At 48.4% G+C, this 16,072-nt stretch overlaps 1 protein-coding gene across 4 annotated transcripts in view; it reads left to right on the top strand.

Annotated features, from left to right (window-relative positions):
• Positions 1 to 3,514: 3,514 nt before the first annotated feature.
• C2CD2 (C2 calcium dependent domain containing 2) overlaps positions 3,515 to 16,072 on the top strand; it is a 39,124-nt gene continuing 26,566 nt past the window's right edge. For 3 of the 4 annotated variants that reach the window (XM_074602562.1, XM_074602583.1, XM_074602573.1), the window contains exons 1-2: positions 3,515 to 3,951; positions 6,384 to 6,482. In XM_074602562.1, coding sequence (XP_074458663.1) covers positions 3,661 to 3,951; positions 6,384 to 6,482 — 390 coding nt within the window. In that variant the 5' untranslated portion in view covers positions 3,515 to 3,660. Of the gene's footprint in view, positions 3,952 to 5,706; positions 5,815 to 6,383; positions 6,483 to 16,072 lie in introns of those variants that run through there. The other variant, XM_074602591.1, reaches the window with a different exon arrangement.

The raw sequence follows: 16,072 nt of genomic DNA, 5'->3' as shown, positions 1-16,072 counted from the left end.
ATGATGTATGATGTATGATGTATGATGTATGATGTATGATGTATGATGTATGATGAACCTGGCAGCACTAGTTACCAACTGAGATATTTCTTTGTTGTTCACGTGCCTAGGGTAACTCTACCAGCAAAACATTCTAGCATAGACTAGGTCAGGGTAAGCTACAGGTCTGCAGTTTTCTTCTTGCCTTTCCCACACAGAGTGAAACGGTTGCCAAAATTCATACTTCAAAGGACCAAGAACAGGACATGTGAGGTAACCACAATGAATGATGCATTTATAACTCTCTGGTTCCAGAGGCCTTGTAAAATCAACTCTGTATCAATCTCACTCACTTTACGTTTTTTAAACTTGCTTTGCAACCATCACTGACAGAGATACATTCTTGCTAATTAAAAGAAAAGCTGGGATTTGGGAAACACAGAAATACAGCACATAGCAGAGGCTAAGAGCAAGTCAGAATCACAGTTCCCAGCTTCAAAGTACGTGGAATTATGAAAAACTAATTACTTTACTAATCGCATCCCCAGAGCTATGCTTTGATGGGTAAGATCCTGAATGTTAAGAGAGGGCTATTCCAAGTTCACAGGTGCACGAAAAAGGAAAATAATTAAATATTAGCTGCCACATATTTTTGGTATACTTCAAAAGTAAAAATGTAAAATATTTCTAGTAACAAGATAGCTAGTAAATTCTGCAAAGGAAAACTGTCCTTAATATCTCAATGTAATCTTTTACTCTTTCTTGTCATTTCATGTTCACCAATTAGACTCACAAAATTCCTGCCAGTTAAAGAAAACTGTCTATGTGGCCTATGTGAGGAACTGAAACATGGGACAAGCTAAGGGCAGGTTTGTCTGCCACAATGCAGTGCTCTATTAGAAATTTCTGAGCTATCTGCAAAACAAGATGGTACAGCAGAGACGCTGGCTTGGGTCTTAAAATTAGCACAGGTAATCAATCTGGTCTCTCAGCAGGGTCAATTAACCTATTAGCTGTACTAACATAGGAATATGGCCCTGGTTGTGGGTCTCTGGAAATCTCGGAAGCTTGCTCCTTGGTATCACGTAGGTGTACTCTGCATCACCTGCCTGGAGTCAGGTGGGCAGAAGGCAGCTGGTCGGTGAAAGGAAGGCGGGATTTCCCTGTGTCCCAGGCAAATACTTTGACTTCTGAGTAGCCCATTCTTCTTACGTCCATACAGTAAACTAACAACAGCAGATAAAACCATGTTCTGGCCCTGTCAAGTCTGCAGCTTATAGGTGCAAATGTGGACGGTGTATTTACAACACAAAATTATCAAATTGTTTCTCAGGCAACAGCCTGTTCCTCCTCCCAGAAGCCTGTCCCCCATATTCTAAAATACTGTATTAAATGTTGATGTAACAGCCCTTCAGGAATCCCAGGCCCCAGAGACCAAGGTGAAAGTCTGGAGCAAAGAAGTTGTGCTCTTGGTGGAGGAGGGTCAGGTCAGGGAATACTTAAGCAAATTGGACATATGTAAGTCCATAGGCCCTGATGGGATACACCCACAAGTGCTGAGGGAGCTGGCAGATGGGATCACAAAGTCACTCTTAATCATCTTTGAATGACCATGGTGACTGAGAGAAGAAACAATGGAGGAAAGCAAATGCCACTCCTAACTTCAAGAAAGGCAGGATGGAGGATGCCAGGACCTACGGACCAGTCAGCCTCACCTTGATCCCCGTGAAGGTGATGGAGCAGCTAATCCTGGAGACCAGTTCCAGACACATGAAGAACAAGAATGTCATCAGGCATAGTCAGCATGGATTCACCCAAGTGAAGTTATGCTAGACCAGCCTGATAAACTTCTACAATGAAGCTACTGGCCTGGTAGATGAGGGGATAGCAGTGGACATTGTCTACCTAGACTTTTGACACTGTCTCATGTAAGATCCTCATTGAGAATCTGATGAAGTATGGGCTGGATGAGCAGACAGTGAGGTGGACTGAAAACCATCTGAATGGCCAGACCCAGAGGGTGGTGATCAACAGCACAAAGGCCATCTGCACGGCTCCCTCAGGAGGCACGCCAGAGCCAGGCACGGCGGGAGCCCCGGTAATTCCCCTCTGTGATCCATAGCACGTACTCTGATAGTCTGGAATTCCAATTTCCAGCAAGGACAAGATGTTTCTGCCCTTTAAGGCTACAGTAGCGATAGCCTAAACCTGAGCAGAGCAAGAATTTACAGTGACGTTTCACTACCAATCTCAGTGACTTAATCACTGGTTGTTTTAGCTTGTGGATTGGGACAAAAATACAAGCAAGGTCCATTGGCTGGGAACTGCCAAGGGTAAAGAAAGTCACTATGAAAGAAACAGAGCAGGCAGAGAAAAGCAGAAGAAAAATGAGGACACAAATAGTGATGAGCTGATAAGGTAGCGCTCTGAAAACCAAACAGGAACGTGCTAAAAATGAATGTGACAGAAATAAATAATTATTAAACTTTTATTTACTGTCAAAAGACAATTTCCTCCCCTTTATTGCAAACCTCCTACTGATAACAACTCAGCACGGTTTGCAGAAAGTACCGAGTTCTGAATTTACACTCCAGGCCGCAGGTCACGATGAAACACAGAATTGAATTTTTCCTCCTTCTGGCAAGCGTGACATCCTTGGGAGAGGAGATGCTCAGGCACCAGGAAGAAAAGGGAAGCAGAGGAAAAAATAAAATGTCTTGTAATCTCCTTAGCTGTGAAGGGCCGAGTGGGATGGCCGGTTGCCCTGTTATGTGAAAGGTGCCTTCATGAAATACGCACTTGCGACCGAGGGGCAGCGTGGCAGTTTTATCTACCAGGCTCCGTAATTCTGACACACGTTAGGTGAGTATGCCTCAGCCTCTTGAACACAAAGATTATACGATCTTTCTTTTTTGGGGGGAAAAAGGCCTGTTTTGTAACCGACCCCCTCTCTGCCCGCAAGCAGACACTAACACGTTTATCTGCTGTGTGCAAAGGCATGAGGGGCTGTTCACATGGTTTTTCATTTACAGTTGTTGCTTAGTGTGCAAACGACACCACTAAATGACGCGGATGTGTGCTGAAACATTTTGTTGCATGAAAAACAACAAAAACGATTAGTTTGACACCTGTGTCTTTCCCGGGCCTCCGGTCTGTACTGAAACTCCCCCTTTTTTGCCCATCCTCGGAAACGCTTCTCGTCCCATTCTGCCCACAGCACCTCCCGATACGGCAAAGCGTTTCTCCGCGAACCGCCGGCTCCGGGCGCCCTACACGAACCACCCCCCCCGGCCGCAGCCTGCGCCCCCGGCAGCCCCCCGAGCCCCGAACCTTCCCGGTGCCGCCGGCGCCGCCGCCGCCCGGGGCACCTGGCTCCCCCTCACCCGCTCCGCCGCGGGGCGATACGCGGCGCGGCCCGGCCCCGCCAGCAGCGCTGGGCAGGGGCCGGAGCTCGGACCGGGGCCGGGCCTCCCCTCGCCGCCCCGCCGGCAGGGGCGGGCCGGGCGGTTACCGCGCCGTGGGCGGGCGGGGCGGCGCGGCGCGGCGCGTCCCCGGGCAGGCGGCCGGACGCCGTGCCGCCTCTCCCGGCTCGGGCCCTGCGCCGGCTGCTGCCGCCGCCCGGCCCCGCCGCCCTGCGCGCCTTGGTGGGGGCCTGTAGCGCGGCTCCCATTATGGTCAGCCATGGCGTGGCTGGCGGGCGGGCTGGCCGACCTGCGCTGGTGCGCGCTGGTCGCTCTCTTCGTGGCGGCGCTGGCCACTCTGGCCGTCTACCTGGTGCAGTACGCCCTGCTGGCCCTGCGGCGGAGCCGGCCGCCGCCTCCCCCCTCGCTGCTGCCGCCGGCGCCGCGGCGGGACGAGCTGCTGGAGGAGGGCGGCTCGGTGCTGGCCTGGGCGCTGTCGCTGGGCAGCTGGCGGCGGCAGTGGCGGCGGGCCTGGGTGGCGGCGCTCAGCGCCGAGGCGGCGGCGCGGGCGGTGAGTGCCGGGGACGCAGGTGAGGGGCGGCGGGCGGGAGGGTTGGGAAGGGGGAGACGGGGCCGCCCCGCCAAAGGGCCCGGCCGCGGAGCTCCGGGCGGCGCCGCCGGCGGCTCCTCCGCCTCTGCTGCGGGGCGAGGGCAGGGGGAGAGGGCAGCGTGTGCTCCTGTGCCGGCGGGGGCTGCCCCCGCCCGGGGCGGCGGTGGGGACGGTGGGACTCGTTCCGAAGACATACCGGGGTGCTGACAGCACGCTGTGGCGGTGCCCGCCGGTGTGTTGCTGCCCCTCCGTGCGCGTCTGTGTGTGTGGGTATGCGTATTGATGTGTGTGTACGTATATAGATACTGGAAGAGGGTAGATTAGATCTTAGGAAAAAAAATTTCACTATGAGGGTGGTGAGGCACTGGGACGAGTTGCCCAGAGAAGTTGTGGATGCCCCATCCCTGGCAGTGTTCAAGGCCAGGCTGGATGGGGCTTTGAGCAGCCTGGTCTAGTGGGAGGTGTCCCTGCCCATGGCAGGGGAGCTGGAACTAGGTGATCTTTAAGGTCCCTTCCAACCCAAACCATTCTATGATTCTGTCTATCTCTATATATGTATACATATGTGTACATATATATGTGTTTATATATGTAGAAGAGGCTGTTTGGCAGGCACTTGCAGGAAGGAGCCAGCCCAGGGCATGGAGTGGGCGCACGCGTGGGAGCAGGGAAGGACAGGGAGGAAAGCCGTGTCCCCAGTGGCCCCTGGCAGGGGCTTGCGCCGCCACCGATAACATTGTTCGGGTGCGGGGAGGAGGAAACAATGGAAACTTCCTGGCCTGGGCGCCAGCACGGGGCCTGCGGCCAGTCCTTCGGCAAATAACTCCCAGAGCTGGGCTTCCTTCGTGTTGTCTTAGGCCACGCTGGACCCATGCGTGTGTCAGAGTAACGCTGAGGGCTAGCGTCTTCCAGATGGGTGCGGGATGTTGGGCTTCTCAGGTTTTGGCCAGTTTGCTTTTAACCTGGGTCAGGTAAGAAATGCAGAAAGCGTGGCGCCCCATCCCATCCTACCCTTCCTGCAAAGGGCACAGAGTGACATCCCGCTCACTGGTTTGTAGTAGTGCGCCCTGGTCTAAGAGGCGAGGAGGTTAGGTGAGGCCACGGCAACCTAATTCCCTAGTCCTGAGGACTGACCCCTTGCCGTGTCAGTGGCAAATGCTGCGGCTAGACTATCTAGTAAGCGGCATGTACCCAGGTCTCCGAATTTGTGCACAGCCCTCTCCCTAGATCTAGGAGGTTCCATGCTGGCCCCAGCATGCTTTCTTCTTACATGCCGGGGGGCAGGCTGGGGGAGAAGGAGGAGCGGGGCGATGCGTGTGTGTGTGAAAGATAAGAAAAGCAGTTTGACACTTTCCAGACATCACTGTAAGCTAGGGCACCAGAAGGAAAATACTTCGTCTGCCCTTTCAAATTGCACGGTGCAGTCAAGAAACGCATGGATTGTGCTAAGAAACGAAGGTTTGCCTTGCGCTTGTGGAAGAGGAGAGTCCAGACATCTTGGGCAGAGGTGCTAGGAACTGAAAGTAACTAGAAACAAGCGTCAGCTTCCCATCCCTGACTGGAGTCCAAAGCCACATTGACGGGAGGGGGGAGTGAGCAGCTGGAGCCGTCTCTTGCCATGAGTTCACTGCCTGGCACTGCAGCGTGGCGTTGCTCCCGCTGTCAGGCTCCCAAAACAATGTCAGCGGCGCACAGCTAATGAAATTCCTGCGTGCAAAACAACCTCGGGTGACGAGGGAAGCAGCGCTGGCCGCTCGCTGTGGGTAGTGGGTGGAGAATGCGAGTGCTGGTGCCTCTGAAAGTATGACCTCACTGCCAAAACAGGTATACGCTGTCTTTTCCTTGCTGTCTATATGAAGACTGAGTAGCTGTCATCACTGCCTGCCTTCAACACATGAGGAAGGATTGGGGAGGGAAAGGCTTCTTTCCTCACCTCTGCAGGATGATACTTGGATTTTCATAGTTTTGGCAAAGCCTAGTGCAGCTGTATGACCTTTTTTTTTTCCCCTTTCCCCCCCCCCTTTTTTTTATTAGGCCAAACCGAAAACGCCTTTTAAAACTACAGCACCGATTCATCCTTACTCACGTAGGGTGGTTTCACTGAACTTTGCCACTGCTCATGGGCTTCACTCTGCGCCATGTACCTTGCTATTCTGCTGCAGTGAAAGATGAGTTATGATTAGGCTCATAGTTATGTCCTAAGTATAGGTTTTCTGGCTCTACCCTGTATTGTGTAGTGAGGTGTCACACAATTAATACATACAAGTTTTGACATACATTTGCAATTCTGTGTCTCGTTATTCCAGGATCTTCGCTGTCAGTGCATTTTTATCACTTGTTTTCAAGCGATGGGTTCATCACCTAACGATGCTTCTTGTTTTCTTCTTTCTCAGGATTCACAGTTGCTTACGTTTGAGGAAGATGACCCGCAAGAACCACTTGAGCTAGCAGTTAAACAAGTTGTTAGTGTTGTAAAGTCAGCTCAAGAGAAGGTAAACTTCGGTTCTGTTCTGGTGTAATTTTGGCCAGTTGTTGTTAACTTTTTTTATTAGCATCAGTGGGAGTTTTATTTGTCGGTACTTCTGTTCCCTTGACTTGAGTTTGTTGAGGCTGGTAAAAGGCTGCCTCTCTAATGGACCTGTGCAAACTCTTCACGTTGATTCACTCCTTTTGCAAGTCATGAGCAGAGTGTGCTCCAGGGCTTCTACCGAATGAACAATAACCAGGGTTATGCCAAGTTTATAAGTACACCTGCAATGAACTCATACTGCAGCCCTCCTCCCCCCACCCTCACCATCGTTAGGGTGCTTCCCCATCCTGTTGCTGAAGCATGGGGTGGGGAATTCATGAAGAAGGAAAGGGACACTTCTCCTCTGCGACAGGAAAACATCTTTGTCTGCCTGTTGCTGTTTGCGTGGCTGATTACAGGTTTTCTTCGTAAGTCGTAGCTGGGTAAGGATGAGAGGAACAGCTGCAAAGTCCTCAGGGTGAAGTCTTCGCCCTACTGAATCCTGTATTCGGTGACGAGCGAATGGTCTCTTTCTTCCTCTCCCACCCCACATACTGGGAAGTAGTTTCCCCGTGTTTAGTGGATATGAAATTAAAATAAGGCAGAATGTGACTCTTAGAACAGGGTTAAAATGTATGTATGCTTATTAGCAATGCTGCATTTTCATCCTAGTGACTGTAACTACTAGTCACATCTGAACTGGTGCTCAGCTTTAGGCGTCTGCATCAAATTAGCCTAGTGCGTTTCTTCTGGTTTTGCTTTGTTATTTTGGTTTGCTTGTCTGATTTAGATGTTAAACTGCTCTACTATGATTCCTTTGAAAACCATGCATGCTTATCTGCCTGATACACAACTTATAGGCACACCCTGATTGGTGGCAGCTGGGGATTGCCAACATGTGAAGTTGTTTGTGCACTTGTTCTCTCTTTTTTCTTTTAGGTCTTTTTTTTCTTTCCTCCTACCAGTGGTCCCTACCCCAGCAGTGGGGCGAGAGAGACTGGAGTTGGGCTGTAGAGTTGGCACTAGTGTTGTTCTGTGCCAGTGGAAGACACCATGATGGGAAATTGTATGGAGAGGGGGCTGCTAGGTCTAAAAGTGGTGTGGCTGTATGTAATGTGTGAGGTTAGCAACTGGGGGAGATCTGCTACCAAAAAAAGCTAGCGACTAACAGCACAAAAAACAGGTGTCTTGCAGTGCAGTACCTGAAAAGTTGTCGGAAGGTGGGCAGGGCTGAAAATGTGTTTGCATGGGGGATGGCCAGGAGGTCTGGGTCTGCTGGCAGCCCTTGGCCAGTGTCAAAGTTCAGCAGGGGTGTATGGGGCCAGCTGTGTGCTCATAGTACTGCCTGTGGCTGGACGACAATAAAAGCAGCCTCTCAAGGCTAAAACCCGCTTTTGGTTTTGCCTGTGTGCCAGAACCAGGGGACAACGCTGCAGTGCTGGGTTTCCCTGAAGTCCCATTGTACCACTGGGAACATCTCCGCTGCAGTCCTCAGTTAACTTCTGTGTTGTTTAAATGTAGATTCTGACTGCTATAGCAGTGAAGTAAGTTAGTGCCCGTGATGCCCTGTGGGCACCTTAACCTGCTGTGGTTAAGCTTGGGCAGTAGAAGGTAGTGAGTGCAAGCAGCCAAAGCCTGGGGAGCTGCCGGCTGCTGTGTGGCTGTTCTCTTGCTCTCCTCTACCTGTGGCTTTGCGATCCAGCACCCTCCCTCGTGCAGTCTCTGGTCCTTGTCTGACCTTGGGTTGAGCCATTTCAGTGTGTTAATCGAGCTGTTACACTACAGCCAGCAATCTAATGTGGTTTCGCAGCAGCTTAAACCAATATAAGCACATTTAAAAATGTATTGGATTAAAACAGGTTTGCTTACGTAAACTGGGTTGTTCTGAACTGTCCCAAAACCCATTTCCATAATCTTGTGCGCAGCTGCTGGAAAAATATCTGTGAACTATTCTTACTCCTTCAGTTAAGGTACAATCTGAATATTTATTTGGATTTTAATGTATAATAACCTTAGAGCGGCACTCTGGTAGCTACTTTTCCTCCTTCCTTAAATGCATACCTTTCTCTAAACACCTTAGGAGTTCTCCCATATGGTAATTCTCTCTCTTAAATATTCCTCAGGAAATACCAAGGGTCCAAAGGTGTTTTTTTGTGGTGGTTTCTTCCCCCGACCCCTGCTCTTTAAACTCTTAATCTTTGCATATGAAATTGAAATTTCTCTCTGCAGCTTGTCCAAACTCAAACTTCTGATACGTGTTTGTAACTCACTGCTGGTGTGACTGGCTCTGAATGTAGTTTGTGACCATATGCTGCATGTTTATCAATGTTGTAGCATCCCACAGAGCTGTGCACTTGCCTGAGGCATCAGCTGGCACAAGACTTATTTCCCTGCACCCAGTTCAACATGCTGCTTTACTTGTGATCTGTATGGCAGGAGTGTATAGGTGCCTTGGTTCAGCAGCCAGGGCTTGATTTATTGCATGTCACTTCAAATATGTATCAGACCGTGCATTAGGGAGGTTGTGGTCATCAAAGGAAGTGGAGGATTGAGGGCGAGAGATCAAAATAGCAGTAAACATGGGATGTGTGGTACCTTCAATGCAGCTGTATGCTGATAGAGCCCTGCCGTTTGTCTTTTGTGGTGGGTGGTCCTCTGTCCTCTTGAATGCTGGGCCTTGGAGCACACCCAGGTGATGCACCACTGCCTGGTGCTCGGAGCGAGCCTCCTGCCTGGGAAGCCTCTCTTGCAGTCTTGCTCCAAAACAATACAGGATTGCCAGCCAGACCGTAATTATTATATTACTGCAGACAGTCCTGTTTATGACCAGGACACGTGCTGACACGTGCAGTCCTTAGGCATATACATACTGTCCTTGCCTTGAAGAAGCTGAAAGCTGTAAAACTGGTGTATGCTTGACGGTGCAGTGCTGCAGACACGGTTAGGGTAGCTGCTGGCTGTGAGCTTGGCCAAAGCCATTGTGACAGGGACAGAGCTGCTCTGTGGTTGAAGGTTACACCACACTGCTTCTTGACAAAGCCTCTATTTATACGTCGCCTTCGCTCCAATTTTGGCCCGGAGCCTAAATTTATAGAATGAAGTTGCCCATTTTCGTTGTGTGGTGTTGGTTGTTTTGTTATAATAAAGTAAACATTAGCAATATTCTTAGCTAATTCGGCCAACCTTTCCATTACTGCAGTCTATTTCCAGAGGCTTTGAACTTCACAACAGCGGCAACATGATGATTGTCTTGTTGGGGACTTGGCACAAGAGGGTTTAGATGGAGCAGACTACAACAGAAGTCTCCCTTCTTTTCCTGCTTCATGCTTAAATAGAAAGGGGGAAAATGCCCTCAGAGCACCATTCCTTTAATGAGTGATAATCAGTTGCTATACAAGGAATGACTGTCTTGGATCACAACAGCAAATATGAGAGTTTCATGCTAATTTTTGTGTGATGAATCTTGCTGGGGGAAATAGTGGAGAGAAAGGAGCACTGTTTAGCATGCCTGTGAGAGGTCCTGTTCTCTGATGAGCTGCGCAGCGTGCCGGAAAAGGCACCCACACGGCTGTCGGAGCTTCATCTTTGTATCACTTTGTTTGCAGCCACCCTGCTGACAGCTGGCAGCCTGTGTCCATGCCATGCTGGGGCACTCGGGCTTCCAGTTCCACTTGCCCTGAAGCAGGTAGAGACATTGTGCAGCAAAGACTGCTTTCTGCTCAGGGAAAGACTGGTTTCTTCTCATCACCCCTACAGTACTAACTGGGACTCCTAGTTACGTATGTGTGTTTATTTCTGATTATTGTTGGTGGGGTGGACTGCCCTGACCATCATGTGCAGTTCCTATTGTCTTTTAACTCCCTGTTTTGCTTGAAAAGCTGTCCTAGAGCTTCACTGCTGTAATGACTGGGGTTTTTTTACAAGCCAAAGTGGAATCGTGGCCCACGCAACTTTTTTGCTTTTTTTTTTTTTTTTTTTTAGTTTCTGTGCTAATATAATACTTCATCCTTAATGCATTTGCTTTTCTTCCATGGTGCTTGCTGTCAGTAAATACACTGTGAAGGAATTATATTTCCTTCCAGTCTTTGTTTACCTTGGCTAAATAAGTTGTTACTTAAGTCTCCTTTCATTATGTTGTCCTGCCTCGTAAGTCACTCCTGTGCACTTATTCTCTGCAGCAGCTCCAGTTAAATCCATTTTATTGATCTTGATTGCTGAAGCGACGCACAGTAGTACAGGTGAGGCCTCACCATGCAAGGAGATTACTGCTTCCTTCTGTCTCTGAAAGTACTTTCTTGATGCATTTTAGGCTTCCAGTCTGCCTGTCCTGTGGCTGCTTCATGCTGTGACTGACTTGATGCATCCAGGTCTCTCTTCCTTTGCTGTTCTCCCAGTGATAAGCTGCCCTTTGTAGGAGTAGTATCTGTTAACATTCTCATACACCCATGCTCTGTATTTTGAATTGCATTTCTCTTCTAGTCTTCAAGGTTCTTCAGCTTTTCCATGTGATGTCCTAATCTTCCTCTATATTGCAGCTTCCCAGCTTGCTTTCCTCAGGATCATGCTTTCTTTCAGTTTTTTCCTGAGGGATTTTGGACGTTAACAGTGGAACAGGGTTGGTGCCTCACAGGCTGCTTTGTGACTTGCTTCCAGCTTTCACTTCCTTGCTCACTGTACAGTCCTCTCCCTTTCAGACACATCCCTGTTCGCCTTAACATGGGAATGATGGAGTACAAGCTTAATTATTAGTGGGGTGACTCTACTAAAATGGACAAGGCAACATAATGGATCTAACCTACCTAAGAACTGAGTGCCTTGTCAAAGGAAGACATCAGGGTGGGGATTTGTTTGCGTCAGCAGAGATAATACTGGTTTTGGTGCTGTAAGGTAGCCCGCCCGTCTTCCAGCTGCTACTGCAGATGTGTGCGGGCCTCCTATAGGCTTGTGCCGCATCCACCAGCCCAGCGCAGCGGCCAGGGATGCCTTGGCACCCTTATGGCATGACGTGCCTGTATCTCTGCAACCCAATCTCTCTCCAAGCTACTGTAGCACAAACTGGCAAACCTGTCATGCATTTTATCGTCTTCCGTTTGTCTCCATGTCTTCAGATACGCTGTCTCCCAAATTGTTTGTAAAGACTTGTGTGTTTGTGAGGCCAAACTGGCAAGTCTATTTCTGGTATGTATTTATTTTCCCCCTTCTTAAATTTAAGTCCTGCTTCCTGTCCTCACACCGTTTGATATTTGCTTTACTTGATAGGCGGATTGAAAATTCTGTCTGTCCTGTCTCTTTGTACTCCCTGCTTGTTTATATTATTCCCCCCTCCCCTTTTTTCTGCTTCTTTGAATTTGTATGTCTGTCAGTCTCAAAGGAATGGATAAATTCACTTGTTTTATCAGTTTCTGCTTTGTTTCTGTTGCTGGCATGGTAACTCTTCTCTCTGTCTCCTGCACTCATTCCATCACTCACCCTGCCTTCACCCTGGTGTTTACCGTCATTTTGGAAAACTGGCTGGGGGTTGTCTCATTGAAGTTGCAGGCAAACTCGCTTTGATAACGGCTTCTAAAAATCTGTCCCTAACTGTGCCTAGGTTAGATGTAGCATTTGTCTTCTTCAATTTGTCTCTGTCACTTGGTAAACTGCTTGGGTAAAGAGAGAATGGTGAAGAAGCTATAGAAACCCCCTCCAGCATAGGCTCTGGTAACCAGGGAAGATGGGCTAATTCTACTTCTGAACAGCTAAGTGTTATGACTGTAAAAGAGGCAGAAGTTTCTGACTGGAAAATTTTTTTATGGTTAGGTTTTAAGCTGAGCACACAAACTGACTTTGTGGCCATAGACAAGATAAGGTTTCTGTGCCAAAACCAGAGCCGCCGCCTTCTCAGAGTAGTACTCCAAAACAAACATGGGAAATGGTGAGGGTCCTAAATCTAATGGGGTGTTGGTCCCTACAGTTGAGATCAAGGCAGCTTTCACTGCATGGCTGTGTCATGGTGTATATGCATTTTCTTGAGAAAATGTTAAAGGTTTGTATTACTTACGTACCACTGAGCAACCTTGAGTAACCTGCTCTTTCTGGAAATAAGTACCAAATGCAATAAAACTGTTTTCCTTCCAGACAAAAAAGCATTCAAGGCCTGTAATGCCACATGTGCAGGTGATGCGGTTAGGGCCTGGGGAAGGTGAAGATGATCTTCGCCAGCAGGGGTGTCTGTCAGAACTTCCCCCTGAAGTCAAGGCCCTTCACTCTCCCTTGGCCATGGGAGGGAACCTGCTGCTGCATGTGGAGAGGGGAGGGAGGAGTAATGAAAAGGCCACGTGTAATGCAGGAATCGATGGGATGCCAGTGCCAAAACTGACACTCCAAAGTGAGAGGACACCACATGTGGGGAGCAGAGGCACGCTGGTGCTCCTTGAGATGAAGCAGCTTCTGCTGCTACTTCAGGAAAGAGAGAAGCTGAAATTCTGCATTTTTGTCTCCAGAGGAACCGCAAAGGGAAAAGGTCAAGATACAGATGGGGAGGGTAAAGGGCTTTAATAGCTGTGGGTACACAAGTTTGGATGCTTGAGTTTCTTGGAAAAATATAGCTGCTGTGCTTTGAAAAGGACTGTCATGGTTTAACCCCAGCTGGCAACTAAGCACCACACAGCCGCTCGCTCACTCCCTCCTCAGTGGGATGGGGGAGAGAATCAGAAGGATAAAAGTGAGAAAACTGATGGGTTGAGATAAAGGCAGTTTAATAGGTAGAGGAAAATCCACACATGCAAGCAAAGCAAAACAAGGAATTCATTCCCTGCTTCCCATGGGCAGGCATGTGTTCAGCCATCTCCAGGAAAGCAGGGCTCCATCACGCGTAATGGTTACTTGGGGAGACAAATGCCATTACTCCAAACATCCCCCCATTCCTTCCTCTTTCCCTGGCTTTGATGTCTCATATGGCATGGCATATCCCTTTGGTCAGTTGGGGTCAGCTGTCCCAGCTGTGTCCCCTCTCAACATTTGTGCACCCCCAGCCTGCTTGCTGCTGGGGAGGTGTGAAGAGCAGAAAAGGCCTTGACGCTGTGTAAGCACTGCTCGGCCATAGCTGAAACATCCCTGTACTATCAGCGCTCTTTCCAGCACAAATTCAAAACAGAGCCACATACTAGCTACTATGAAGAAAATTAACTGTACCCCATCCAAAACCAGCACAGTCTTACTCCAGCTGTAGTGCTTTTTCAGTCTCCTTCATTCCTGCAGCTGTTTATCTGAAAGAGAATTTTTTTAGGGTAATTGTACTAATGATTTTAGATACTTATAAGCAAGGTGTGCTACAGCATCTGCAGCTCATTGGATCTATGTGCTGGTGTCGGGCAGATGGCGACTAGAACCCAGCCAGGTTGAGGAGTTTTGCCACGGCAGCTCACCCACATTGTGGGCTGGTGCCGTCAGGGATGGAGGCAGGTGAGGGGGGAGGCTGGAAGGTGTTGAGGAGAAAGCAAGAATAACCCTGACTTGGGGGTTGCCGGTGATGGCACCTGAGGAAGGGCTGGGAACCCCTTCCATGGGAGATCCCCAAAGTGCACGGAGAGACCTTGGCTGGTGATGGGGTATTTGTGCTGGGGGAGGCTAGAGCTCTGGGGGTGCTGGAGGGAGAAACCACCTTGGTCCTGCTGGTAGAAGAGTCCTGTTTTCTTTGTGCTGCTACTTCATCTAACCCTATTCCTGCTAATTTTTGAGGTCTTGCTTGTCCAGATGTAAGAGAAAAAAAGAGAGCTGGAGTGTGACCCCTCTGTGAGTCCAGAATTAGCCAGCCACAGCTGCTGGGTGGTGCAAGGGCTTAATTTTTAAAGAGCAGTTTGTTATAAAAGTGACAGGTTTTCTAGACTCCAAAACAGAAAGTGTTGATAACTGGGGATGTCCCTGGTAAGGAGGGGTGGGAGAGAAAGGTGAGGAAAATAATTGAAGAGCAACTCCCTTCCCATCAGTCCAGGTGCTGCTGTTTTCTTGTGAACATCTGTCCGTCCTCTTTCTCTCCCCTGACCCTCCCTTCTCCCGCTCTTCATCTGTGGGGAGAAAATGAATTTGAGGAAGCAGGTTGGATGGGGGCACGGAGGAACAGGAGTGTAGCACAGTATTTTTCAGTATTTTTCTTCCTGTGACTGTTCTGTGGAAAATGGCCTACATATTTCTGCTCTGGTCTATCAAAATCATCCGCTACACTTCTAAAGGAATGTCACTTAAAAAGAGAAGTGGCAGTTGCGGTCTCTTTAATCAACTTCTCACCACTTGCGGCAGCATCTTAGATGAAAACAGAATCACTTTCTCTTCAAATTCTAGCCCAGAATTCTACTTCCCTCAGTATTCTGACTCCATAATCCATCCTGCTCTCAGCACAAAGGGACTCACCTCATGTAAAGACATATTATTTTCTGTTAACAAATGTGGAACCACTCCTTTTTCCGATTAGATTAAAAATTAGCAGACCTCTGTATCTGAAGACCACATTTATTTTATTAGAAGTGAGGGGAGAAGGGGAATAGGACTTCGTAGATTTCTTTGGCAGAAAATTAATTGAGGAGACTAAAAGCCCAAACCTTACCGGTTTGGGTTCCTAAACTAAAGGTACAAATATAAAAAAAAGTGGATTTAGCATCTCTTGACAATGTGTAGACAGAAGAGTGAAAGTTCCACCACCTGCATTGTTTGTTTCCATCCTTTACTTAGAAGTAAACACAATTAAGAAAAAAGTGTCACATGAACTCATCTACCAACTATCCTGCCACACTTTTTTTTAAAGCAGTAATCAACTGTGTATCTGGCAACTGTGGCTCTTAGACATCCAGAAATTCCAGACAAATGGCTCCGCATCACATGTGCAGCAAGTCCAACTTGTTCTGAATGCACTGAACTTCCTATGCATTTGTGGATGAAATGTGTGCGGATGATAAACCACTGCATTTAGGACATGCAGGTGTCAGCAGCTTTTGCTTCAGACCTGTCCTTTTCCCTCCTCTGCCCTCGAAAAAGTGGGAAGAACCTGTTCATTTTTGAAGTCTTTAAAGAGACACCGTGCCAATCCATCCTTGTGAATGAAAGGAATCATTCTGTGTTTCACCTCGACTGCAAGTGAAATAAGCAGTTAGGCTCTTCGGTCTTGTTAGCTATTAAAAATGCTTAAAAATCCTTTACGTTATATCATAATAACCTGTGTTTGTGCTGAGTATATGGGATTAAGGGTCAGAAATCATTTTTGAAGGAACGTAGACTTTGGGGAAGGGGAGAGGAAACGGATTTGTCCACTTCTAATTTGCAGAAGACAAACCTGGAAAGGCAAATCTTGTTGCTTGTGGGTGTGGTTGGGATTTTTATTTGTCACGTCCACCCCCTCCCCCTGCTCCTTTGTAATTAAGTCTCTACCTTAATGGAAGTGCTCTAAAGCCCTTCATAATGCTCTGGTGCTTCTTAAAATGTGTGCTATAGAGCCCAGGGAGATGAAATATATTTAAGGAGAGACTGATAAGGATCTTCCAGAAGTTACATGATTCATTTTAAAGCCTTCAGCTTCAATTTCAGTGCCCATAAGTGAGACAA

The sequence above is a fragment of the Larus michahellis genome, chromosome 1 (genome assembly GCF_964199755.1).
Source record: "Larus michahellis chromosome 1, bLarMic1.1, whole genome shotgun sequence".
Lineage (NCBI taxonomy): Eukaryota > Metazoa > Chordata > Aves > Charadriiformes > Laridae > Larus > Larus michahellis.
This window is presented reverse-complemented; position numbering and strand designations above follow the sequence as displayed.